Source organism: Perognathus longimembris, chromosome 7 (genome assembly GCF_023159225.1).
Source record: "Perognathus longimembris pacificus isolate PPM17 chromosome 7, ASM2315922v1, whole genome shotgun sequence".
NCBI classification, from domain to species: Eukaryota; Metazoa; Chordata; class Mammalia; order Rodentia; family Heteromyidae; genus Perognathus; species Perognathus longimembris.
This window is the reverse complement of record NC_063167.1, coordinates 35,964,759-35,990,455: the sequence shown is the minus strand read 5'-3', so window position 1 is coordinate 35,990,455 and position 25,697 is coordinate 35,964,759. Positions and strand designations below refer to the sequence as shown.

General features: G+C 42.9%; 1 protein-coding gene across 2 annotated transcripts; it reads right to left on the bottom strand.

Moving 5' to 3' along the window:
• Nucleotides 1-1,683: 1,683 nt before the first annotated feature.
• Lrrc42 (leucine rich repeat containing 42) lies at nt 1,684-25,441 on the bottom strand. 2 transcript variants are annotated; one of them, XM_048351359.1, is made up of 8 exons: nt 25,241-25,441; nt 17,284-17,770; nt 12,883-13,014; nt 9,414-9,532; nt 8,357-8,445; nt 7,950-8,063; nt 4,802-4,886; nt 1,684-2,181 (listed from the first exon to the last, which is right to left on the bottom strand). In XM_048351359.1, exons 2-8 carry the CDS (start codon nt 17,754-17,756, stop codon nt 1,907-1,909), a joined length of 1,287 nt encoding a protein of 428 aa, XP_048207316.1. In that variant the 5' UTR covers nt 17,757-17,770; nt 25,241-25,441; the 3' UTR covers nt 1,684-1,906. The 2 variants fall into 2 exon arrangements, with proteins under 2 accessions (XP_048207316.1, XP_048207317.1); XM_048351360.1 differs by lacking the exon at nt 25,241-25,441 and adding an exon at nt 23,947-24,295.
• Between the last annotated feature and the right edge of the window lie 256 nt (nt 25,442-25,697).

Sequence of the window (25,697 nt, the reverse complement as noted above, 5' to 3'; positions counted from 1 at the left end):
AGTCAAATCAAGCTGGCATAGGTCTATAATCCTAGTTCTGGGAAGCTGAGGCAAGAGAATGGAAAGTCTGAGACCAGCCTAAGCTACCCAGTGAGACTCTATCTCAAAGAAACAAAAAACCCAAAATCCAAACCATAACATGCAGTTTTTACCTTTTTCATTTTATAAATGTCAGAAATCAGAGCTTTTGATATGATCCCAGATAATAGGCCACCTTTAGCGGGGGTAACACCCTGTGTTCTGCAAAACAGCAAGTGAAACATGCACCAGATCCAAAGTCTAACTTTATTAAAATCTTGGTTCAACTCCATAGCACTTCCAAATGTCAAACTCTTGCTTTCAATTTCGAGGTACTTTCCTCTTCTCATTAACTGCCTATAAGTCTTGATGGTAGCTTGCCATTTAACGGTGGATGACTTACAGCAGCACTCCAACAGAAATAAAATGCAAACCACAAATGGTAAGCCATGTATGTAATTTAAAATTTCCTAGTAGCCATATTAGAAAAATAAAAGCAAGTGCAAGTTTTCTTTTTCCAAGAGGGTCTCAGGGTATAGGCCAGGCTGGCCTGGAACTTGAGCCCCTCCTGCCTCAGTCTTTTGAGCACTGTGATTTATTTGTATGGGCCATCATATCCAGCTCAAAGTATTTTTAACTGCTATACATGTAAGTAGAATTTGAAATGGAGGTACTCTTTATTTATACTTCTGGACTCTGTTTCATGTTTAAGGTCCAGTGTTCAACACAGTAGGGGCTTCTGATTTGGAAAGTGAGCATCAATTAAGAGATCCTTGCTGTGTGATCTACAAATGAGAAGCACTGGTATCATTTGGACACTTGTTAAAAACATTAAATTTTAAGCCAAACTATAGACCTGTGCATCTGAATCTGCTTATTTTTTTAAACTTTATTTTTGAGATATGATCTTGCCAAGTTGCTGAGGTTGGCCTTGAATTCCTGATTGTTTTGCTTCAGTCTCTGAAGTAGCTAGAACTAAAGATGTGAACCATCACACCTGACCTTAATATGCATTTACTAAGAGCCCCAGGTATTTTGCATACACAGTAAAGCTTCAGAAACATGACTCTAAGATAGGAGTTAGCAAATTACGGCTAATTCCACCTGTTTACCTAAACATAACCTTATTGGGATGTTAACCACATTCATTTACTGTGTGTTGATTGCTTTAAGACTAGTTGCAACAGAAATCTATGGCCTGCAAAGCCTAAAGTATTACTTCTTCCCAAAAAAGTGTCTCAAGGAAAGAAGCCTCTGCCCTTTAGGCAGGCCACTGACTGGTCCAAGTTACTTTTGTAACTGTTGCAAAGATCCCTAGAAAGTTACTAGGCAGCTATTATTTAAGAAGGCAATGTAAGAGACTGAGCTTTGGAGTTGGTTGGAAAGAAGTTTAAGTTCTGTCACTTTATACTGGGACCTTAAACAAGTTGGTGAATGAGAGCTCTTCCCTATCTGTGTTCCACGGCTGACAAGAGAGCAGGACATCCTGTCGGTGGGCCTTCATTACTACCATGTAACTCCAGAATGCTTCATGAATGTCTCAGTCCGGCTGCCCCGGTCAGATTGTAGTAATAACACATGCTATGCTGCCCTATTAGTTCACAATGGCTTCTACCCCAACCTGTGACTTCTGGTGGGCTCCAGTCTACAATTCACAAACAGAACTTAAGGACAGCAAAAAGGTTTATTTGAAAAAATTACTATGTATTGAAAATATACATTAGAAATTATCACGTACTTCCATAGTATTCCCCCCCACCACAAAAAGTATAAATTTCTGCTTGCTACACTAATGCCATAGGTAAATTCAAACAAAAAGTAAATCATCACCAGTCCCCTTTCCTCGTGCATTAGCACTTGAGGGGAGAGGTCAACTTCTAACTCCCAGTCAGTAGGAATTTAACAAGTCCCAGTCGTCCACAGTCAGACATACATATTTCTGCTTTGAAGACTGTGGAGTGTTATTCTGTTCGGGCTCTGACTCCTCAAAAGCTCTCTTCTTGCTCTTCTTTGTCTCTTGGCTCAAGGCAGCTTCATGTTTCAATGATGGCCCATGGCAGTCTGAGGCTTTCTCTCTATAGAACTGGAGTTTCCCAGAAGAGTTCATGTGGGTGTCTGCCAGGGGACACTTCCTTGAGGCTTCCATTGGCGCCCGGGTCTGATCTGTAAGAGTAATGGAGACAGGAAGGGTTCACTATGTTGCATGCTGACATCTGTCTACATCTAGACTAAACGAATAACCCAGGGGAACAACAAAAGCCCAAACAGGGTGAAGTTTGGATTAAGTTTTATTTTTATGGGAGCCCTGCAATGTCTATAATCTGCACCTTAAGAGGTGTGTGCATTGGCACATCATGATGCCAGGAACTCTCACTGGATTCTGACAAGTGAGTCTGGACTAGTGACTAGTCCAAGGTTCAGCTTTCTCATTTCCTAAGGATATCAAAAATACTTACTAAGGGCTGGGAATATGGCCTAGTGGCAAGAGTGCTTGCCTCGTATACATGAGGCCCTGGGTTCGGTTCCTCAGTACCACATATACAGAAAATGGCCAGAAATGGCGCTGTGGCTCAAGTGGCAGAGTGCTAGCCTTGAGCAAAAACAAAGCCAGGGACAGTGCTCAGGCCCTGAGTTCATGGCCTAGGACTGGCAAAAAAAAAAAAAAAAAAAAAAAGAAAAATACTTACTAAGTGTGCTGTGCAGAATAATGTATAATGTATTGGCTTAGCACAAACTAAAAGCTCAATAGTTATTTTAAAAATCTGGACATGAATCTATCCTACCATTTAAATCAAATCTGTGGCACATCTTCAGCAAACAATACAATCTTACTCTATACTTTTTTGGTACAGCCTGGAGTCTTACTTTAACCTATTGTCTTCACTTTTATTTTGTCATTCAATTCTCTTTAAAAATTATGCTGGAATACACAACGTAAAATTTATCATTTAACCAATTTTAAGTGTATAGTTCAGTGAATTACATACACTCAAATTGTACAATCATGGGACTGGGAATATGGCCTAGTGGCAAGAGTGCTTGCCTCGTATACATGAAGCTCTGGGTTCAATTCCTCAGCATCACATATGTAGAAAAGGCCACAAGTGGCACTGTGGCTCAAGTGGCAGAGTGCTAACCTTGAGCAAAAAAGAAGCCAGGGACAGTGCTCAGGCCCTGAGTTCAAGCCCCAGAACTGGCAACAAAAACAAACAACAACAACAATTGTACAATCATCACCATCTCCCTTCTCCAAAAATCTTTTTAATATCTTACAAAACTGAAACTTTAGCCAGGCACTGGTGGCTCACACCTATGATTTTTGCTACTCAGGAGGCTGAAATCTTAAGATCGTGGCTTGAAACCAGGCAAATAACTCCAGCAGACTATTATCTCCAATTAACCATTAAAAAGCTAGAAGTCAGCAAAAATGGAGGAAGGATGAGCAAATGCAAACTTGTGGGCAGGAACAGGAGGAAGAAATTGGGGAAAAACAAAAGAAGGGGTGATACTGCCTCATGCAACAGTAACTCCTCTGTACAACACCTTAACAATAACAATAAAATTATGTTTCTTTAAAAAAAGACGGGTTGGGGCTGGGAACATGGCCTAGTAGTAAAGTGCTCGCCTCATATACATGAAGCCCTGGGTTCGATTCCTCAGCACCACATACATAGAAAAAGCCAGAAGCGGGCTGGGAATATGGGCTAGTGGCAAGAGTGCTTGCCTCGTATACATGAAGCCCTGGGTTCAATTCCCCAGCACCACATATATAGATAAAGCCAAAAGTGGCACTGTGGCTCAAGTGGCAGAGTGCTAGCCTTGAGCAAAAAGAAGCCAGGGACAGTGCTCAGGTCCTGAGTCCAAGGCCCAGGACTGGCAAAAAAAAAAGCTGGAAGTGGAACTGTGGCTCAAGTGGTAGAGCACCAGTCTTGAGTGAAAAAGCCAAGTGAGAGCAGAAGGCCCTGAATTCAAGCCTCAGTACTGGCAGAAAGACAAAACCAACACCTGAAACTCTTTAACCATTAAACAGTAACTCACTATTTTTCCCTCCCTGACACTATGACAAACACTGCTCTGCTTTTTTTTTTTTTTTTTTTTTTTTTAAGGAATTTAGGAACCTCTGTGATCATGCAGTATTGGTCCTGCTGTGCCTTAGTTAACACTCAATGGTCTGGTCTCAAATTTTCTTAGGATTGAATAATATTCCATTGAATGTAAATACATTTTAGTTATGTATTTTTATTTACCTGTTGATGCCAACTTGGGTTACACTTTTGCTTTTGTAAAAAAAAGAAATTTATTTTTTCTTTTCATGCCTAGGCCCTTGCACATGGTAGGCAAGTGCTCTGGCACTGAGCTACATTCAACCTCACTTCTAAATCTTTCAGTTATAGCAAATTCCTTCTCAGTTCTTCTGTATTCTATCTACTTTTGTGCCACCATAAATCTTCCTTGTAATAAGACAGGACCTAAGTACATATCTTCCTGCCAGGCGCAGTGGAACATACTTGTAGTCCTGATACCTGGATGCAGAGGCAGAAGGATCTGGAGTTCAAAACCAACAAGAAGACCAAAAGACTATCTGTTTGATACTGGTTTGAAAAGCTAAGAGCAAACTTAAATTGTAAGCTATATTAAGAGAATATAAGTCTTATTAATCATAAATATGTCAATAATATTGCAATTAGTTTTCCCACTAAAAGAACACAGTTTGATCAATTTAGGAATACAAAATCCCAAAAGCAAAAACTCAAAAAAAAAAAAAAAAAAAGGAATTTCTCACAGAAGTTGAGAGCTGTTTTTCGAAGGTCCATGTTTTTTCGTGGTTGCACTGATTCTACGGTCACACGCTCCCATTGCAGAACAATCTAAAAGATATTTGGAAAAATTTGAGTCCAAACATAATCTCAAGCCTTTCTTATTTCCCCTTGCTCCCTTCCCTCCTCTTTCTTTGCAAAGTAGGGGATGGAACCAGGGCCTTCTTCAAGCTAGGCAAGCACCCTACTGCTGAACAATGTAACAAGCCGCCATGCTTCCTATGCTCCCCCCGCTTTTTGTTTTTGCTCAAGGCTAGTACTCTGCCACTTGAGCCACAACACCACTTCTGGCCTTTTCTATATATGTGAGGAATCGAACCCAGGACTTCGTGTATATGAGGCAAGCACTCTTGCCACTAGGCCACATTCCTAGTCCTCGCTCCCTCCCTTTCTACAAACACAAACCCAGGTGGTATATTTTATTTTGGATGATTGGTGATAAGAATAAAACTAACTAATGGGCTGGGAATATGGCCTAGTGGTAGAGTGTTTACCTCATATACATGAAGCTCTGAGTTTGATTCCTCAGCACCACATATATAGAAAAAGCCAGAAGTGGCACTGTGGCTCAAAAAGTAGAGTGCTAGCCTTGAGCAAAAAGAAGCCAGGGACAGTGCTCAGGCCCTGAGTTCAAGCCCCAGGACTGGCAAAAGAAAAGAATAAAACTAAGCTGGGTTTTCTGTTCTGGTACAAGAGTTGAATGAGAATGTTTATGTCTACATGATTAACACAAGTATAGTAAGCTGACTCTTATTCCTCTCCTTATCCCAAGCTACAAATAAACTGCACACACTTAAAACTACTAAAAATTTAAAACCTTAGTCTTAATACTTTTTATACATTCATAGACTTCTTCACGCCTTAAAATATACCAACAATTTACAAATACATTTTAATGTGATCATATTAAATTTTACAAGTTACTATATAAATGAAAGACAAACTATCACTCCAATATACCATGAGTAATAAGAACTTTGCATTTAATAAGTTCATGATCATTTGCCATATAATAATCAAGAAAGGCCTTTCACAAGAACAGTAAGTACACTAGAGTTTAAGAACAGTCTGGAGTTGACTGTGCCACTCCGTAGCCAGGAGATGCTTAACAAGGGATTTCATTTTAGAGTCTCAATTTCTTTATCTACAAAACAGGGTTTAACAACTTATGCACATTCCACAGGGATATTACCAGGACTAAATACATGGCAGGGTTTGGCACACAGACCCTCCTATGACACTTTTATTGTCATGGAAAACAGGAACAGATCTAAGAGACCAAGATAGGGCCAGGCACTGGTGGCTTGTGCCTGTAATCTTAACTACTCAGGAGGCTGAGATGTGGGGATTGTGGTTTGAAGCTAACCCAGACCGAAGTCTGTGAGACTCTTCAATAAATTACTCAAAAAAACCTGAAAGCGGTGCTGTGGTTCCAGTGGTAGCACTAGCCTTGAATAAAAGAAGCTCAGGGCACAGCATCCAGGTCCTGAGTTTAAGCCCCAAGCACACAACAAAAAGAAGACAAAGATAGGGGCTAGGAATATGGCCTAGTAGTAAAGTGCTTGCCTCATATACATGAAGCCCTGGGTTCGATTCCCCAGCACCACATATAGAGAAAACGGCCAGAAGAGGCGCTGTGGCTCAAGTGGCAGAGTGCTAGCCTTCAGCAAAAAGCCGCCAGGGACAGTGTTCAGGCTTTGAGTTCAAGGCCCAGGACTGGCAAAAAACAAAACAAAACAAAACAAAACAAAGACAAAGATAGACTTACTGAACCTGACTTGAAGGGAAATTGTCCTTCTACCAAGAGAAGAAAGAATGTCAGTAAGAAGGAGTACTTGGGAACAGAGAATAGAAAAATAGAGTTTGGTTCTGCATGGACAAGTGGAACAAGTGAACAAGGTATCAAACAGAGACTGCTGGACAATCTTTGGGAATGGATCTAGCATCTGAGAGGGTAGTCATCCTTGCAGAGGCCTGAGAAAAGCTAAGGTCAGCAGGGGTGAATGGGGATGTAAAAGAGAGAAAGAAGGAAGATACTTATCAAAATTAACTCCAAAAATGGGGGGGGGGAAGGAAAAAAAAAAGAATTAACCAAGAAAGAAAATCATATGCCACAGAAAATACAAGGAAAGAGAAGCATGAGGCCATTTGCCACCTTCCAGAGAATACTCTCAGGATAATAGTGGAGGCCACATCTGGACTGCAAGGGTTAGGAAGTGAGTGGGCAGTGAGGAAGTGGGAAGGTAACAAGAAACAGTACATGGCTGCACTGAGATATGAAGATCATGCCAGAATAAGGATAGTTGATATTTATACAAAGAAAAGGGCCACTGGACGGTGACACTACAAATGTGGCATGGAAGGGAAAACTGGGTTATTGAGCCAGGATTCTAAACCTCAGCTTCTTTGATTTCGATGCTTTTTATACCTGCTCCCAAGCATTGGTGTGATCATCCCATACTGACCCAAGTCCACTGGGTGCATCTAAGATTCAGGGATACACTTTGGTAATTATTTCATCATGCATGTTCTAGATTAAAGTTGAAGTGCTTCAGCCTCACCAGTCTCTTCCCTTCCTGATTTCCTACAGAGAGTTAAGTACATGCTGCTAAGAGAAATCTGTCCTGAAGACAGGTTGGCCGGATTTTTTGCATAATAAGCCAGAATTCACTTATTTTCGGAGTCACTTGTAAGGTGATATTTCCTCATCGATACTGCAATAGCCCATCACTGTCTCTGGTTTGACAAGAAGATGATAATTCAGTCAAGGAATACCAAGAGGACTGTTTGGTCTACGTGTTATTAAAAATTCAGTTCAAGCCAATGCAGATGGCTCATGCCCATAATCCTACTACTTGCAGGACCAAGATGTGAAGATGGAGGTTTGAAGTCATGCAGGCAGACAAACTGAGCTAGAGACTGTTATCTCCAATTAACCAGCAAAAAGCTGGAAATAGAGCTGTGGCTCACGTGGTAAAACACCAGCTATGAGCAAAAGAACCTAAGGGAGAGTGCAAGGCCCAGAGTTTGCACCCCAGTACCAACAAAATTCTTTTAAAAATCAGTTCATTAAAACAAAAAGCTTTATTAACTGTAGAGAAAATTCTGTAGTACCTGGTCAGCCCAGCCCTCTGTCTTGCAGTTACTATGATCAAATTCCTTCAAAGGCACTTTGGAGTGAACAAGGCCTATGTGAGTCTGGAGTTTGTGTTTGACAGCTTTGATATCCTAGTGAGGGAGAGACAAAACAGATAGGTGAACACTTGCTTTCAGTAGAAAATAAAGACCATCATAGGCTTGGAATGGTGATTCACACCTATAATCCCTGCACTTAAAAGGTTGAGGCAGGAAGGCCACAAGTTCAAGTCCAGCCTGGGCTACATCGCAAGCCCATGCCTCAAACATCAAAACAGAACCAAAAAAACCAACAAAATCCCCACATCATGAATACCAGCCCTTTCAAACAAAAAGCAAAGTATCAAATACTAAATCTGGAAAAATGAGAAAAACTAAAGTCTTACCTTGAGCCCAGTTCCAGAGATATCTAAGCAGTTTAGTTTTCTAAATGAAAGGAGGTATCCAATTCCAGCATCTGTGATCTCAGGGTTACCTAGGTGTCAAGTAGGGGCAGCTTCTGTTACAATATAGCAGTTGCTAGTGCAGCAACTAGAAACACAGGAGAAGTGAGTCTAGGCAGCCACAACTATTGAGTGGACAAACTTTTCAGAGGAAGTTAAATATAGGGGTCTTGTCCCCTCCTTGGAATATGAACCACCCACAAGAGATGACCCCTAAGATCCTTTATAGTTCTAACTACCCAAGAGTTGGGGATCAAGAGAAAAGTCAATGAAAACTATATAGTTAGTTAACCAAAAGGTTTAATTTGGAACCAAATGAGAACAGCATTTATAAACATGTATTAAAGCTAACATATGTTTTCTTCGGAAACGTTTCTTATATAGTACCAGAATTGTGTGTAGCATTGTCCTCTAGGGCATAATAAGCATAGGACTGGGCACATTATGGATGCTTATATTTGTTGAATGAATACCCATGTCTCTAGGAGGTTTTGAAGAGGATTCAATACTATCCTTATTCTACGGAGATCAAATTCATGGGTCAGAGATTAAATAAGTTGCCAAAGGCTACACAGCTATTAGTATAAAGTGACACACCAGAAGGTCCCTCTGAATTTACCACAGTTTCTTTATCCTTTTGCCACCATGCCACCCAGCCACAGATTTGGTGGCTGCCAAAACTGCCATGGTCTGTGTTGACTTCCTTCTGTTGGAGTCAATATCTGAGAATATTAAGTTGTCACAACTAGATTCACATCCTTATTGCCGCAGGTAAGTGTTGACTAAAATGACCTATGACAGATACCATGAAACAGACACCCAAAGGAACTAGAGTCAGACATCCTTGACATAAATTATGAATGAAAGGGAAAGCAGTCTAGTTTGCATACTGAGGGGCACGGTGTTCTGAAAGGGCTTTTCCTGCCCTCTAAAACCAAGGGGAAGGTGATCACTGAAGCCATTTTTCCAACATTAATAAACTTTAATTACTAAAACTTACAAGATAAGTCTAACAGTGTTAGATTCTCAAGGCCTCTTTTCATCACTCGAACTGGTGCTGTCATTTTCCGTACTCCAGCATCAGATAAACAATTATCCTTCAGATGTAGTTGAGTTACACTAGGGAAACAAAGTCCATAATTAAATTACTTAAAAATATGAGTTTGAGAATAGGTCATATGAAAATATAGAATATTGTTGGCTGCCAGTGGCCCATGCCTATAATTCTAGCTACTCAGGAGGCTGAGATCTGAGGATCAAAGTTTGAAACCAGCCCAGGCAGAAAGTCTGTGAGACTGTTAGTTCCAATAGTCAGAAATGGAGCTGTGGCTTAAGTGGTAGAGAACATCTTGAGCAAAAAAGCTCTGGAACAGCATCCATGTTTTGAGTTCAAGCTTCAGGACCAGCATACACACACATATACATAACACCCATACATATAGTACCAGGTCTGGTAACACATACCTGTAAATCCCATCACTTGTCAAATATACATTCCCCCTTGCTCCCCTGCTATTTTAAAACCAAGGCGTGAATAGAATTAAGGTTCTTTTGGTGCCGTTTCAGAATCAAGTAAGGACTAACTTAGGGATCAAAGTGCCTTTTAGTACTAACCTCAGATGGCAGAAGGCACTAAAGGAATACGATGAGATAAATTAAGAGGATAAATATGCCTTAAAACAAAAGTTGCATTTTGGGCTGGGAATATGGCCTAATGGCAAGAGTGCTTGCCTCATATACATGAAGCCCTGGGTTCAATTCCCCAGCGCCACATATATAGAAAATGGCCAGAAGTGGTGCTGTGGCTCAAGTGGCAGAGTGCTAGCCTTGAGCAAAAAGAAGCCAGGGACAGTGCAGGCCCTGAGTCCAAGGCCCAGGACTGGCAAAAAAAAAAGTTGCATTTTGGAGAAATCATGTGAGAAATCAAAACATTCTACACAGCTCAGAAGTCTGCTAAAAAAGTAAGCAAACATCTAGTCAATAATTCCTCTAGGGACTCCTTGGGTAGCAGAGCACCTGTAGCTCATCCTGGTTACTCAAGATACTGAGCCCTGACAAAAGCTCAAAGCCAGCTCAGTCAGAAAGTCCACTAAATTCTTTCAATTAACCGGAAAAATGCCAGCCTGGGGGCTTGGCTCTAAATCAAATTTTGAAAAATTCCTTTGGCAAAGTAAACAATTCTATATATTTTGATATTGTTTCTCCTTTTTGTTTTTGAGGCAGTCTTCCTTCATAGTCCAGGCTGGTCTCAAATTGGAGATGTTTTTGCACTTACCCTTCTCTCCCAACTGCTGGGATTATAGGCATGCAGCACACCCAACCAATGCTCTAATTCTAACCAACTTCAAGTCTAGATTTTCAGATTATTTATACCCATTACCTAATTTATCCAGCTAATCTTAAATTATATTCCCATCAGTATCACCTCTTCTATCATTCTGCCTTCTCCATTCACTGGTTATTTTTGAGATAGGGTCTCTATTGTGGTGTATGTACGTGTGTTGGTCCTTACGCTTGAACTCAGGGCCTGGGCACTGTCCCTGAGCTTCTTGGGTTCAAGGCTAGCACTCTATCACTTGAGCCACAGTTTTATCTCCAGCTTTTTTTTTTTTTTTTTGGTAGTTTAGTGGAGATAAGAGTCTCAGATTTTTATCCCTGGGCTGGTTTCAAACCATGATCCTCAGATCTCATTCTCCATAGTAGCTAGGATTAAGACATGAGCCACAGGTACCTGGTTTGAGATAGTCTTGCTTCTTTCTCACTCAGATGTGCATCTGAGCCTCAATTCTACTTTAGTTTAGCAGCATAGGCATGTGCCACCACATCCAGCTTCCCTCTGTGGGGAAGAAGTCTCACAGACTTTGCTACCAGGCTGGCCTGGAACTGTGATCCTCCTAATCTCAGACACTCACATAGATTGGGATGAGAGGCATGCACCATGATACACAGCTACAGATTCAGAAGGTGGGGGGTCTAACAAACTTTTCTGTCCAGAATGGCCTCAAATTGCCATCTCTTGATCTCAGACTCTCAAACAGCTAGATGTAAACAATCAGGGCCAGACTTTGAAAGGGCCATTTCTTTTCTTTAAAAAAAATTTTTTTTTGGTCAGGGGCTCTATCCCTGAGCTCTTTCACTCAAGGCTTGGGATCTATCACTTTGAGCCACAGTGCCACTTCTGGTTTTTGAGTGGTTAACTGGAGTTAAGAGTCTCATGGGAACTTTTTTACCTGGGCTGGATCCTAATCACAATCTTCAGATCTCAACCTCCTGAGTAGCTAATATTACAGGTATGAGCCACAGGCACCCAGCAATCTCTCTCTTTTTTTTAAACTAGGGCTTGAACACAGGGCCTGAACACTGCCCCTTAGCTTTTTTGCTCGACTAGTGCTCTAGCACTTGAGCCACAGCTTCACTTTGGAGTTTTTTGCTGGTTAACTGGAGATAAGGGTCTCACAGACTTTTCTTCCCAGGCTGATTCGGAACCACAATCCTCAGTCTCAGCCTGACTTCTGAATAGCTAGGATTACAGGCATGAGCATCTGGCAAATAAAATGGGCTCTTGAAAAGAATATTGTCTTTTAGTAGTTCCTTTTTGTAATTCATAGTCCAGTAATAATCAAAATAGCAAACAATAATGACTGCAAGGAATGATGTAATTTCTCAGATTTCCTTAAATAAACTAGGATTATAAAGAGTAAAATTCTCGGGCTGGGGATATGGCCTAGTGGCAAGAGTGCTTGCCTTGTATACATGAGGCCCTGGGTTCGATTCCCCAGCACCACATATACAGAAAACGGCCAGAAGTGGCGCTGTGGCTCAAGTGGCAGAGTGCTAGCCTTGAGCAAGAAAAAGCCAGGGACAGTGCTCAGGCCCTGAGTCCAAGGCCCAGGACTGGCCAAAAAAAAAAAAAAAAAGAGTAAAATTCTCCAACCCAGGAAGTTTCAAGTTCCATGCTGAAATAAAGGTTATTAGCCAGGTGCAGGTGGCTCACGCCTGTAATCCTAGCTATTCAGGAGGCTGAGATCTAAGGATCACAGTTCAAAGAGCGCCAGGGCAAAAAAAGTCCAAAAGCCTGTAAGACTTATCTCCAGTTAATCACAGAAAAAGCCAGAAATAGAGCTGTGATTCAAGTGGTAAAGTGCTAGCCTTGAGCAAAAGAAGCTCAGGAACAGTACCCAAGCCCTGAGTTCAAGCCCCAGAACCACTTAAAAAAAAAAAAAAAGAAAGAAAGAAAGGTTATTTAGGGGAGGGAAATTGTAAACCCTATTGACTTTCCTAAATGTTGTCAAGCTATAAAATTGTTTATACCAAGTGTGTGGAGTTTGAGAGTATTCTAGGGAAAAAAATAGCAAATCAACACAGAAAAGGGAAGTCATTAGTATTTCTTAAGATGATCCAATTCGTTTATCCTTTAAAAACAAGCAAACCAATAAACCAATCATCTAGATATGGCAGCAGGTAGCTACCTAGACAGGGCCTCATTGGTGAGATGCTCTAGAAGCTCATGCTCATCTCCAAGTTTGCAACAGGAAAGATCCAAGCGGGTCAGCTCCCGGAAAGACTTAATCTCCTCAAGTTTTTGTGAAATCACCAGATACCTGTGGAATAGAGAGCAATTAACGGCTTTTCTCCTTCCTTCCATTCATTACAATTTGTGGCTTTGTGCCAGTCAATGTCACATCACCCCAGAGTACTATGTTATAAACAGACTTCACTGATAACTGTCTGCACGCAGGTTTAAATTTTTTTGTTTTGTTTTCTTGCCAGTCCTGGGGCTTAAACTCAGGGCCTGAGCACTGTCCCTGGCTTCTTTTTTGCTCAATGCTAGTACTCTAACACTTGAGCCACAGCGCCACTTCAGCTTTTTCTATATATGTGGTGCTGAGGAATTGAATCCAGGGCTTCATGTATATGAGGTGAGCACTTTACCACTAGGCCATAGTCCCAGCCCAGGTTTAAATTTTTAATTAGTAAATGCCTTGAGAATCTTGTAGATTATAATGAAATATGCATTTTGAACAAATAAAAGTACATGAGTGAAAGCAAGTCATGAGAAAAACATATGCTTTGTTATTAGACATCCTTGGCATGACTACTGGGACTTTTTAAACTTTAGGGACACTAACAAAACTGTACTTTGTCTAAAGGTGTTTTTTATCTAGAAATATGAAAACTAAAACAAGGCTAGAAGTGGTGTTGTGGCTCAAGTGGTAGAGTGCTAGCCTTGAGCTGAAGAGCTCATGGACAGTGCCCAGACCCAGAGTTCAAGCCCCAGGACTGACAAAAAAATAAAATAAGACCAAGAACTCTGAGTTCTCATCTGCACACATTCAAGAATATTCCAAGAGATACCATACCTGGCAGATCACATACATTTCCTACTCAAACACTGAACACCTGTCAGCCCCACTGGGTTTCTGTTACTCTAATTTTACTCCAAAAGTATGTGGCAGCGTGACTCTCATCTAGATGGTTATTAAGACAAACTAAGAACTTGAGCAACTTAATTATACTGAAGCAAGCACCTTGCCAAACTGCTTGCATGAAGCTGTCAGAGAGGCCTCCGGAGAGGAAAAAGGAGCTCAGCACTCTGCATACTAGGCTGGGCTCCAGCCTTTCAGTGAGGTCAGTAAAGTCAAATGAAAAGGATTAGGTATGACAGGAACTCAAAGGGAAGAGGATCTTAAAATAAAAAGGAAATTGATTTGTGAAGAGCATCTAAATTCTGATCCACTTATAGCATGAAGGCCTCAAAGTTTCCACATATGATGCTAGGACCAATGGAGTTACATGTAAGAGTCTACATCTCTGCAAGCACCAGAGGCTCACTCCTATCCTAACTACTCTGGAAGCTGAGATCTGAGGATCCCAGGTTCAAAGCCAGCCAGGGCAAGAAAGTCTATGAGATTCTTTTTTTTTTTTTTTTTTTTTTGCCAGTCCTGGGCCTTGGACTCAGGGCCTGAGCACTGTCCCTGGCTTCTTTTTGCTCAAGGCTAGCACTCTGCCACTTGAGTCACAGCGCCACTTCTGGCCATTTTCTGTATATGTGGTGCTGGGGAATCGAACCCAGGGCTTCATGTATAAGAGGCAAGTGCTCTTGCCACTAGGCCATATCCCCAGCCGTCTATGAGATTCTTATCTCCATTAAACTACCAGCTAGAAGTGAGGCTGTGGTTCAAGTGGCAGAGCATTATAGCACCCAGGATCTGGTTTCAAACCCTAGGATGAGAGAGGGAGAGGGGGAGGGAGAAGAAGTAGGAGAGGGAGAGGGAGAGGAGAGAAAGGGGAGAGAGAGGGAAGAGAGAGGAGAGAGAGAACAGAGAGAATAGAGAGAGGGAGGGAGAAAGGAGAGAAGGAGGGAGAGACTTTTTCAAAATCCTAACTGAAAAAAAAGGATGGAATAAATAGAGGGCAAGAGTTAGGGTAAATCCATTTTCTTCCCATATCCAACTAAAATTAGATGTACACAAACTGATCACTGGCCTAACTACTAGTTGCAGATGGCTTCAGGTACTGATACCCCCTTTAGATTATAGAATCTAAGCTTCCTGGAGACAGAGCTCCTCTGGGTACATAAATGAGCCCTATTTATTCAGATGTATTTTAGCTGCACTGTAATAAAGCTGCTGTTTTCAACTTCCAATCACAGAGTTGAAGTTTGTTAAAGGGGACTCATGTGGGGGGGAAAGGAATGGGGGAGGGGGGAGAGGGAATGAGGGATGAGGTAACAAACAGTACAAGAAATGTATCCAATGCCTAATGTATGAAACTGTAACCTCCCTGTAATACTTAAAATACTTAATACTTAAAAAAAAATTTTTTTTTTTTTTTGGCCAGTCCTGGGCCTTGGACTCAGGGCCTGAGCACTGTCCCTGGCTTCTTCCCGCTCAAGGCTAGCACTCTGCCACTTGAGCCACAGCGCCGCTTCTGGCCGTTTTCTATATATGTGGTGCTGGGGAATCGAACCTAGGGCCTCGTGTATCCGAGGCAGGCACTCTCGCCACTAGGCTATATCCCCAGCCCCTTAAAAAAATTTTTAAAAAGGGCGATTTAGGGGATTACTAGCAATTACAGAAAAGGAAACACATCCTTTGGTCAATTAACCAAAGGATTTTTTAGTAATTCTGAAATAAGGTTTATCTGTGAAGGATATAACATTCTGTAATTTGATTAAGAAACATTACAAAGTCGGGCTCCAGTGTTTCATGCCTATAATCCTAGTAACTCAAGAGGCTGAGATCTGAGAACCCTGGTTCAGAGCCAAAAACAGAGAGGAAAGTTTGGGAGACTATTCTCTCCAATTAACCAGCAAAAAGCTGGGTAGAGAGTTCAAGCCCAAGTACCAGCACATAAACAAACATTATAGTATCAAGGCTAAGGAACCAACAGTATAGGTCACAGACAACACTAGATGCTAATCTAAGACAAAGCTCCAGGTTCTTGTAAACTAAGAATGAGGTGAACTAAGAATGAGGCTTGGTGATAGAGTACTTTGCCCAGCTTTCTAAGTAAAACAGTAAACTGCCTTTTACAATTTTTTCCCCCCTTTGGTCAGCCGTGGGGCTTGAACTCTGGACCTGGATGCTGACCCTGAGCAGTTCGGCTCAAGACTAGTGCTCTACCACTTGAGCCACAATGCTACTTTCAGATTTCTGGTGGTTAAATGGAGATAAGAGTCTCACTTTCCTGCCCAGGCTAGCTTTGAACCACGATCCTCAGATCTCAGCCTCCTGAGTAGCTAGGTTTACAGGTGTAAGCCACTGGTGCCCAGCTCCTTTTATAATTTTTATCACAAAAAATTTTCAAGTGGAAGTACACTATAAAGCTATTTAAAAATCTATAATATCAATGATTATAAAATTATGTGAAGAAAACATGGTATACTATTGTGTGCAGCATGTGGTCATTTGTGTAGAAAAGGGGAGCTAGGTAAGCTGGTAAATGTACAGAGTATCTCTGGAATGACACACAAGAAATGTATATGCCTGGAGTGATTATCCCAGCTACTCAAAATACAGCTGCAGAAAGCTGTGAGTTCAAGGCAGCTAAGGCATGGGTAGCAAGACTCTATTTCAAAAACAAAATACAAGGGTCTGCTTAGTAGCTTACATCTGTTGTCCCACCTACTTAGGATACAGAGGTTAGGAAGATGGTAGTTTTGAGGCCAGCCTGGGCAAAACATTAGTGAGATCATCTCAACCAATAAAGCCAGCAGGTATGGTATTGCAATCTTAAGATTCCAGCTATGTGGGAGGCCATAGATAACAAGATGGCTGAAATCTGAGATTGGTCCCAGACCAGAAAATAAGACTTTTCTTGAAAAATAATGAAAATGCAAAAGGTAATGGGAGTGTGTGGCTCAAGTGAACAACCACCTGCCTAGCAAGCGCAGGGCCTCAAATTCAAACCCCAATACTGGAAAAAAAAAAAAAAGGGGGTGGGGTGGGGGAGGAAGGCAGCAAGGTAGGAAAGTAGAAAGGCAGGAGAAAACATTTGGTTGAAAAGTATTTCCTATCTAACGGAGGAGCTGTAGCAATGAACTAGTCCTCAAAAAATATATTCATAGTGTTCAAAAAGAAACATACTCTTTACCGGACTTATGTAACTGTAACCACTCTGTACATCACCTTTATAATAACAAGAAAAATAATTAAATTCAAAATAAGGTTAAATGCTGTCTGGGAGATGGGGTGGGAGGGGAGCAACTCTAATTTTTCTCTACATGACCTCCCACTTTCCCTGTGGAAGTTCTAAATTGAAGTAGAACTTGATGGTAGAGCTCCTGAGTTTACTAAACCCCACGGATTGACAAGACTGACAGGATAAACACACCCAATAAATAGCACTATCCTGAAAAGAACACCCACCTGTTTCGCAAGCATAGGGAGCAAAGCACCAGACTTCCATAGGCCTCAGTGAATTTCTGTAGGGCCCTCAGCCCAGCACCTGGCTGTGTGAATTTTTGCCTGGCTTCAGCAGCAGAGAACAGCTTTTCAGCAATTTGCTCAGGAAAGCCAATAAGGGAATCAATGTGATCAACATTGTCGGAGATGAAGCCCAGGACGAGGCTGAAGAGGGATTTGGCAGAGTACCTAAGGTTCCCTTCCCGAGTATATGTGAAGATGAAGTGATCAGTCTTCTCTTTCTGTGCAGTGTCATCTTCCCTGTTCATGCAAAGCTCCACGGAAAAGCCTTTGGGAAACAGTCTGAAGGGCTTTGACTTCGGCAAGCTGCTCCTGACCCCATCCAGAGCCAGATTGACCATGTGCAGCTGCCCATTTTCTCGCACGTAGATGGGTCCTGGGTCTAGGTGGCTTTCTGACTTGAGGTAGTAAGCCATTGCCTAGGTTGAGACTATAAAAGCAAAGCACAAGGAAGCAAATCCAATTAAAATGCCATCTGTAACACGTAACACTCCATCTTTCTGTGCTGAGAGCTTTATGAGCCTACAAGGCAGGCTCTGTGGCTAGTGTGCAAAAAGCAAACCTCACCAGTTGCTATGAACTTTGGTACTTGAGGTTTCCTCTACTATTTCTACCTGGAATGTCCTTTTTTCCCGTGCCTTGGCTAACTGGTGATGTTGTCTACCAAAACCCAGCTCCAATCTTTTTTCTTTGCTAGTTCTGGGGCTTAAACTCAGAGCCTGGGTACTATCCCTGAGCTTGTTTGCTCAAGGCTAGCACTCTACCACTTGAGCCACAGTGCCACTTCTGGCCTTTTCTGTTTATGTGATACTGAGGAATCAAATCCAGGGCTTCATGCATGCCAGGCAAGCAATCTGCCACTAAGCCACATTCACTGCCCACCCTCCCCCCCCCCGACCCCCACCTCCAATTCTGTTTCTAAAATTCACCCTGAAGAAGTTATCAATGATGTCTGCAGTGATTCTTTTTGTTTGTTTTCTTTTGTTTTGTTTTTGCCAGTCCTGGGGTTTGGACTCAGGGCCTGAGCACTGTCCCTGGCTTCTTTTTGCTCAAGGCTAGTACTCTACCTCTTCAGCCACAGCACCACTTCCAGCTTTTTTCTATATATGTGATGTTGAGGAATCAAACCCAGGGCTTCATGTATATGAGGTGAGCACTTTACCACTAGGCCATATTCCCAGCCCCCTTTACCTTTTCTTGTGTGTGCCTGTCTTGGAGCTTGAACTCAGGGCCTGAGCACTGTCCCTGGCTTCTTTTTGCTCAAGGCTAGTACTCTAACACTTGAGCCACAGTGCCACTTCTGGCCGTTTTCTATATATGTGGTGCTGAGGAATCGAACCCACAGCTTCATGTATATGAGGCAAGCACTCTTGCCACTAGGCCATATCCCCAGCCCCTGCAATGATTCTTTAACAAGCAAATTCATAGCAGGACAGTTTACATTAACAAAACAATTAGAAACAATCTAATTCCCCCAAATTGAGATGTTATTAAATAATACCATGGAATATTGTAATATCATTAAAATTTAGATTAAAAAATAAAAATATGTTTATAGGGGCTGGAAGTACAAGTATAAGAGTGCCTGTCTACCAAGTACAAGGCTCTGAGTTAGAATCCCAAACCCCATGGGCTGGGAATATGGCCTAGTGGCAAGAGTGCTTGCCTCCTACACATGAAGCTCTCGGTTCGATTCCCCAGCACCACAAACATATATGGAAAACGGCCAGAAGTGGCGCTGTGGCTCAAGTGGCAGAGTGCTAGCCTTGGGCAGGGAGAAGCCAGGGACAGTGCTCAGGCCCTGAGCCCAAGGCCCAGGACTGGCCAAAAAAAAAAAAAAAAGAATCCCAAACCCCAGTAGCAAAAATAAATAAAATCTGGAAAGCTGAATTTATAACAAAAAACCAAAATGCATTTACATACAGATAAAAAAATGAGAGGCTTCTTTGGAACACAGCCTTAAAAAAAAAAAAAAAGGAGAGGCTGGGAATGATGGCTTGTGCCTATAGGACTATAGTCCTAACTATTCAGGAGGCAGAGACTGGAGGACTCTTAGTTCAAGGGTAGCCCAGGCAAAAGATGAAAAGACATCTCAACTTGTAAGCACCATTAAGATCCTCACAGAGTACTTTTTTGGCATCTTAGCTGCCTGTCTTTCTTTTTTTTTTTTTCTTTTTAAGCTAGTACTGGATATTGAACTCAGGGCCTTGAACTTGCTGAGCTTGCTTGTTAAGCTGGGACTCTACCACTTGAGCCATATCTTCAACCTGGTGTTTTGATAGTTAATCTTGATTTTACTTATTTTATTTTTTAATACCCTCAAGTAGTTGCACAAAGGAGTTTCAATTCAAAATATCAGTTTATGAGTACAATGCATCTTGGTCAGTGTTGACCCTTCCATCATCCTCTCCCTCATCTATACCAACCACACCCATTTCCTCGCGTGATCTGGTTCTGTTTTTACATATGTACATTGATTATTATGACTGTATTTGCCCACTATTTCTCTCTCCACTCATTGTCCTCCCCCTATTTACTGGTCATTTTCGAGAGAGAATCTCACACTCTTCTGCCCAGGATAGCTTCAAACCTTGATCCTCCAAGTCTCAACTCCCTTGAGCAGCTAGGATTACGAGCATGAGCCACCAGCTCCTGGCTCTGAAAGAAACTTTTGAGATAAGAAACAAAAACAAAAAAATAAGCATACACATATATGTGTATACACACACACACACACACACAACCAGTTGAGAGCTGGGTGTGATGGCTCATGCAAAGACCCACTCAGGAGGCTAAGGCAAGGGAAGTAAAAGTAAACAAGTATTTCTGCAGTCATACAGGTGAGTGACATTATACAGCCAAAGACAAATCAGTATAAATGCTTGTTTGCTGAGAAACTATGAGATTTCAAAACACACAAGAAACTGCTATGCTAAATAAAATTAAGGCATTTCTACAACAATTTAAAGGGAAAAGAAATACAAGCATGGTAGTACACATCCATAATCTCAGTACTCAGGAGGCTGAGGCAAGAGAAATCCTGAGTTCCACACCAGCCTGAGCTACATAGCATGACCCAGCCAAAACAAAACAGGATGTTGGGGCATAGCTCAAGTGGTACAGAGCACTTGCCTAGCAAGCACAAGGCCCTGGGTCAATTCCCAGTACCACAAAATCAACAAATAATAAGTAAACAGAAGATAGAGGTTAAATTTACTATAATATAGGCCTAACATTGCCTCCAAAAGGCCTTTTTTTTTTTTTTTAACAATACTGGGGTTTGAACTCAGGGCTAATTGACCCTGCTATTGCTGCATCAATTGTGGCCCTGAAGCCACTTACAAGTGTCAGCAAACCAGTGAGTGATCAAAAATGCTGAGTGAGCCTCTGAAGATCAAACAATGAACCTGTTTGTGGGGATCAGTATTATCCATGCTTCTCCAGAGGATAATTATGTGTATAAAGCACATCACAAAAGAGAGCCTCACCCTGTCCCCACTCATCTCCTGCTCTACTCTGTGTCCATACCACAGCACTTAAAAAATTGCCTATACTCTCCTCTTGTTCCACTAGTTAACACATTCTATTCCCTTTGGCTGGAGGGTCCTTCTCTGCCTCCTTGATCTAGCTAATTCCTACTCATCATTAACACTCAGCTCAATCATCATCCCTGGCCTGGGAAATATTCCCTAACCCCTACACAAGTACATGCCTGTCTGGTTTTCCCAGAACACCTAGTGTTTCCTTTCTACACAATACTTAGCACCATGAACTATGTTTGTTTACTTGTTATTGTACTCAGAGAAGGCATAAATTTGATTTACCACCCTCTCCTAGATCCAACATAGTGCTTAATACAGAGTAGGTGCTCAACAGATATTTGCTGGGCTGAGAGGAAGAATGAGATCTGAAGGGGGCAGATCTAGTGCTCTGAGTTGAAGGACCTGCTGATACTGTTGCTAGGAGGCAGCTTCTCTTCTAGGCAACAGCTGCAGGCTCCTCCCCCACTTGGCAGACCCTTCTGCAGGTGGTAGAAGCAGAGCAGATGATGGGAATATTGCTACTGGTAAGACCAAGGAAAAAATACAAAACAACTCAACTAAAAAACAAAAAAATCCTGTCACAGTGCCAACTCTTACAATCCATATTCTTGCCAGCATTTAGTATCTGCTGCTATAGAGATGCATTGCTTATTCTAGACTTTTCTTCCAATCAGGGTAAGCATCTGGCCCCTCCAACCTCACAGACCTTAATCCTGAGGAAAGATCTTTGTCCCTGTGGTTGGACACTCAGAACTCTAGACTACCTGAAGGTCAGAAAGTAGACATCAATTGCTGGGCACCGTGATGCATCTATAATCCCAGCAATTTGGAAGATTGGGAGGTTCATGGTCTGAGGTCAGTTTAGGCAAAAAGCTACTGAGAGTACCATCTCAATAAAAAAAACAGAGTGTGGTGGCTCATACCTGTCATCCCAGCTAATTAGTAAGGAATCCCTTATTGGAGCCTGGCTCTAAGCAAAATCACTAGACTCTATCAAAAATAATTAAAGCACTAGGGCTAGGGCATGGTTCAAGTGGTGGGCCACCTGCATGGTGAGCAAGAGGCACTAAGTTCAAATTACAATACCACAAAAAAAAAAAAAGAAAGAAAAAAGGAAGTTGAAATCAGGTATGGCCCTCAAAGAAAAGGACTGGATTTTAGTATCAGAGGGGCAAATTTTACTGAAGATAGTGTATAACAATGGATCAACACACTGTGCAATCCCTGAATAAAGAACAGATTCCACCCATCTGTAGTGTTCCTAATCCTCAACCACAACATTAAGCTACTACAAACTTTAGAGTAAAACGGAAAAAGGGATAGATGGATGGACGACCACATGTGATGAAAACTAAATCTGATTCCAGCCAGCAGAGGGCACAGGCAACTCAGGACCAGAGTAAGGATGCTAATCCCTGCCCCAAATCCTGGCAGCTTTAGGTTCTAAGGATCTATTTTTTTTAAGGTTATAGTTATGAGTACATTTTTATCTTTAGACTACTCAGCAAGTGCTACTGTCTTTGAAAATGATGCAAAGTCCAATATTTCCTAAAGAGTAAACTATATCAATTGTCTATACTGTACTCCAAGGCCTCTCTTTATTCAGCTATGGTATTTGGGAAGTGACCTTGATTCAGGGAATTCTGGTAACCTATGATTTGTAGGACTAAATTTATACATCCTGTACTTCGTGGGAGATGATAGAGTACTATAAAATAATCTATTAAGTACATGTTTGAACTTTTTTTTTGTCCTTTCTTTTTTGGTACTGGGGATCGAACCCAGGATGTTGCACTTGCTAGGCAAGTGCTTTGCAACTGAGTTACATCCCAGCTCCCCCCCTTTTTTTAAATTGTGCCAGTCCTGGGGCTTGAACTTGGGGCCTGGCACTGTACCTGAGCTTTTGTACTCAAGACTAGTGCTCTACAGTTTGAGCCACAGCTCCCCACCTAGCTTTTTATTGGTTAATTGGAGATAAGACTCTTAGAGACTTTCTTGCCTTGCCTAGCTTGGAACCTCAATCCTCAGATCTCAGCCTCTTGAGTAACTACTAATATAGGCATAAGTCAGCACCACTTGGCTCATGTTTGATGTTTTTTGAGTTAAGAACTATAAAGAGGATTCTACACCAAGTTTCTATTATAGGCATTACTTATATGTGACTATTTTTCATGGTGGCCTATAATAAACTGACTCCTCAGAGGAGACAGAGCCTGATCTATATCATGGCAAAAAAACTTATACAAACTGGAAAATTAGAATAGTAGGTATTTATAAGAAGAACAACGTTCAGTACTGATCTGTAGTAGCTGTATTATATATTAGTTTAACAGAGTGAAAGGCATTCCAATGGGTTTCCCAATCTCTTTAAAGGCAGCTTTGTAACTCAAACATCATACAAATATATACAATAGTGCATGTTCTAGTGTTTGGTCACCGTAAGTAAGCTAGAGTTACCACAAAGCATATAATTTCTGCACATAAATGAAATGTAACCTTAGAGCATTAAAAATTCAGCTCTCTAAGGCTTCACTGAATAAGAGGCAAGATAAACTAATTGATATCTAAGCACTAATTCTTCAGGCCTTGAAGCCAGTTTACCAAGCAAAAATTAGGGGACAGAGGGATGAGTGTGGAGTCTATTGCTATCTAATTTGAAAAGAAAAAGAAGAAAGCACCTAACTTTAGTAAAGTAAGTTAAAAATCCCCTAAGAATAACAGATTGTCGAAAGGATGTTAATGACACTGGGTATAATGGCAACGGCTTATTAAGTGCCTCCCAGCTGCTAAGCATAGTGCTTGGTACTATACCGATGACCTCATGTAATCACCAATCCTATGAAGTCAGTATTGTTCCTTAATAGAAAACGAGGCTCAGAGAAATGAAGTCACTTACTTAAAAAATAGAGCTAGAGCTGGTTAAATGGCAGAACCTACTAAATTCAATCTCCAGGCAGTATTATTCCAAAGCAAACGCTCTTTCGACTGTACCCACTGTTTCTCAAGAACAAAAATGACACCAGACTTTAGAATCAAGAAAACGTTAAAATTTAATCTCACCCACCTGTTTGATCCCTCTGGTACTCATTGGCTTAAGCTGGGGGTGGGAGGACAAGGAGGAGATTTAAAAAATAACAACAGTGGGTATCTGAGGAAGGAGTTGGTGGAACAAAGCCAGGGTAGAGTTATGATGAAGGCTCCCTTCTTTAGTTAGGGCAGAAGTTAGCTACATCCACATACCCAGAAAACATGTCAACCCATGACATTGACGCCAAAACTGCAGACCACCTTTGGCTTCTTTTGAGAATGCAGTATTCTTTAGAAATTCTCTAACAAAAACCCGAACAGAAACCAATTCGAAAACTACTACCTAAAATCCACCTTCGAAACTACCCTCATTGTTCTGTCGTGGCCATCATTTAATTTTCAATCCCCCCCCCACACACACACACTTCTTTTTCCTGTAATCGCACTTCCCCACCTGCCTTCTCACCCAAGCCCTTTCCTCCACCAAGCTCCAGAAGCTCGCCCCAAATCCGGCCCCCCAAGCCTCCTCCCAGACCACGCTAATCTAATCTCTCTTATATCTTGACACTCTGAGCAACTCGACAGCTTCTCACACAAAATCCAGTCGTTCCACGCGTCCCCAATTCCCGACCTCCCCCAGCACCACTCGCCTGGCCCCTCCCCATTCCTCCGCCCCTCCTCCCAGATTTCCGAGACCCCTCGGAAACGTGGCTCCCAGTCCCCTACACCCAACCCCACCCGCCTCCACCTGCCTCCCTTCCAGCCCCCACCCTTTCTTCCCTTCCTCCCACCCTCCGAGCTTCCCTCAGCGAGGACAGGCTTCTCACCACCCCCTGCCTCGTCCAGTGTTCCCAACCTTCAAAATCCCCTCCCTTCTCGTCTCACTACCCCCAACTTCACAACCATAGCCCCAACTTATTTCTTCCCTGCCCCCACCCCCGCAGCCCGACCGCTGCCCCGATTCCATGACTGGTTCCTTTCCTCCATGCACCCTTCAAACCCCATTCCTTCTCCCCTTTCTCAAAACAGCAACCCTCCAGCCCCCCCCCCCGCCCCACGACTCCCAAACAAGCCTCTCCCGAGCTAATAATCCTGCTCCCCCTCGCCTCGAACCCCAATCCTATACAGCTTCCCCCTGCACACCGACCCACCCTCAAACCTGTCTCCCACACTCCTCCGTCCTCATCTCCTCACTTCTCCCTGGAACCCCCACACCCCATCCCCGGAGGCCTTCTCCTCACCCACCCCCCCTCCCTCAGCCCCACCCCCACCCTCACTCTCTCACGCAGCCCGGGGCTCAGCGAGCCGCCCAGCCCGCGGCCGCCACCTACCTGTGCCCCAGCCCGGGGCAGCGAGCGGCGGCCGCACCTCGGCGGCGGCGGCTCCTTCCTCACGAGGCGAGGCTGACGGGAGAAGCGGCTCGGCACCCGGGCACAAAGCTGGCGAGGGTGGGACACCGAGAGGGTGGCAGGAGGGAGGGGCTGGGGGCGACCTGGCGCCGTGGGACCGCGGGACCGACCGGGCGGGGGAGCGGGGAGGGAGGGCTAGCACAGAGAGTCGCGCGTGCGCGGGGCCGGCATAAGGGGCGTGGCCTCTGGTGTGGGCGGGGATTGGGTGGGGAGGGCGGGGCTAGAGGTGGGGCCACCGACTTGAGGGTGTGGAGCGAGGCGGGAGCCCTCCGGGCTAGGGCACTGCGCGTGCGTGCCCGCGCGCGAGGGCGGATCCTGGGCCCTGTGAGCCTGCAGGGCTGGGGGAGGGTTGGTGGGCCAGTGGAAAGGCGTGGGCGTG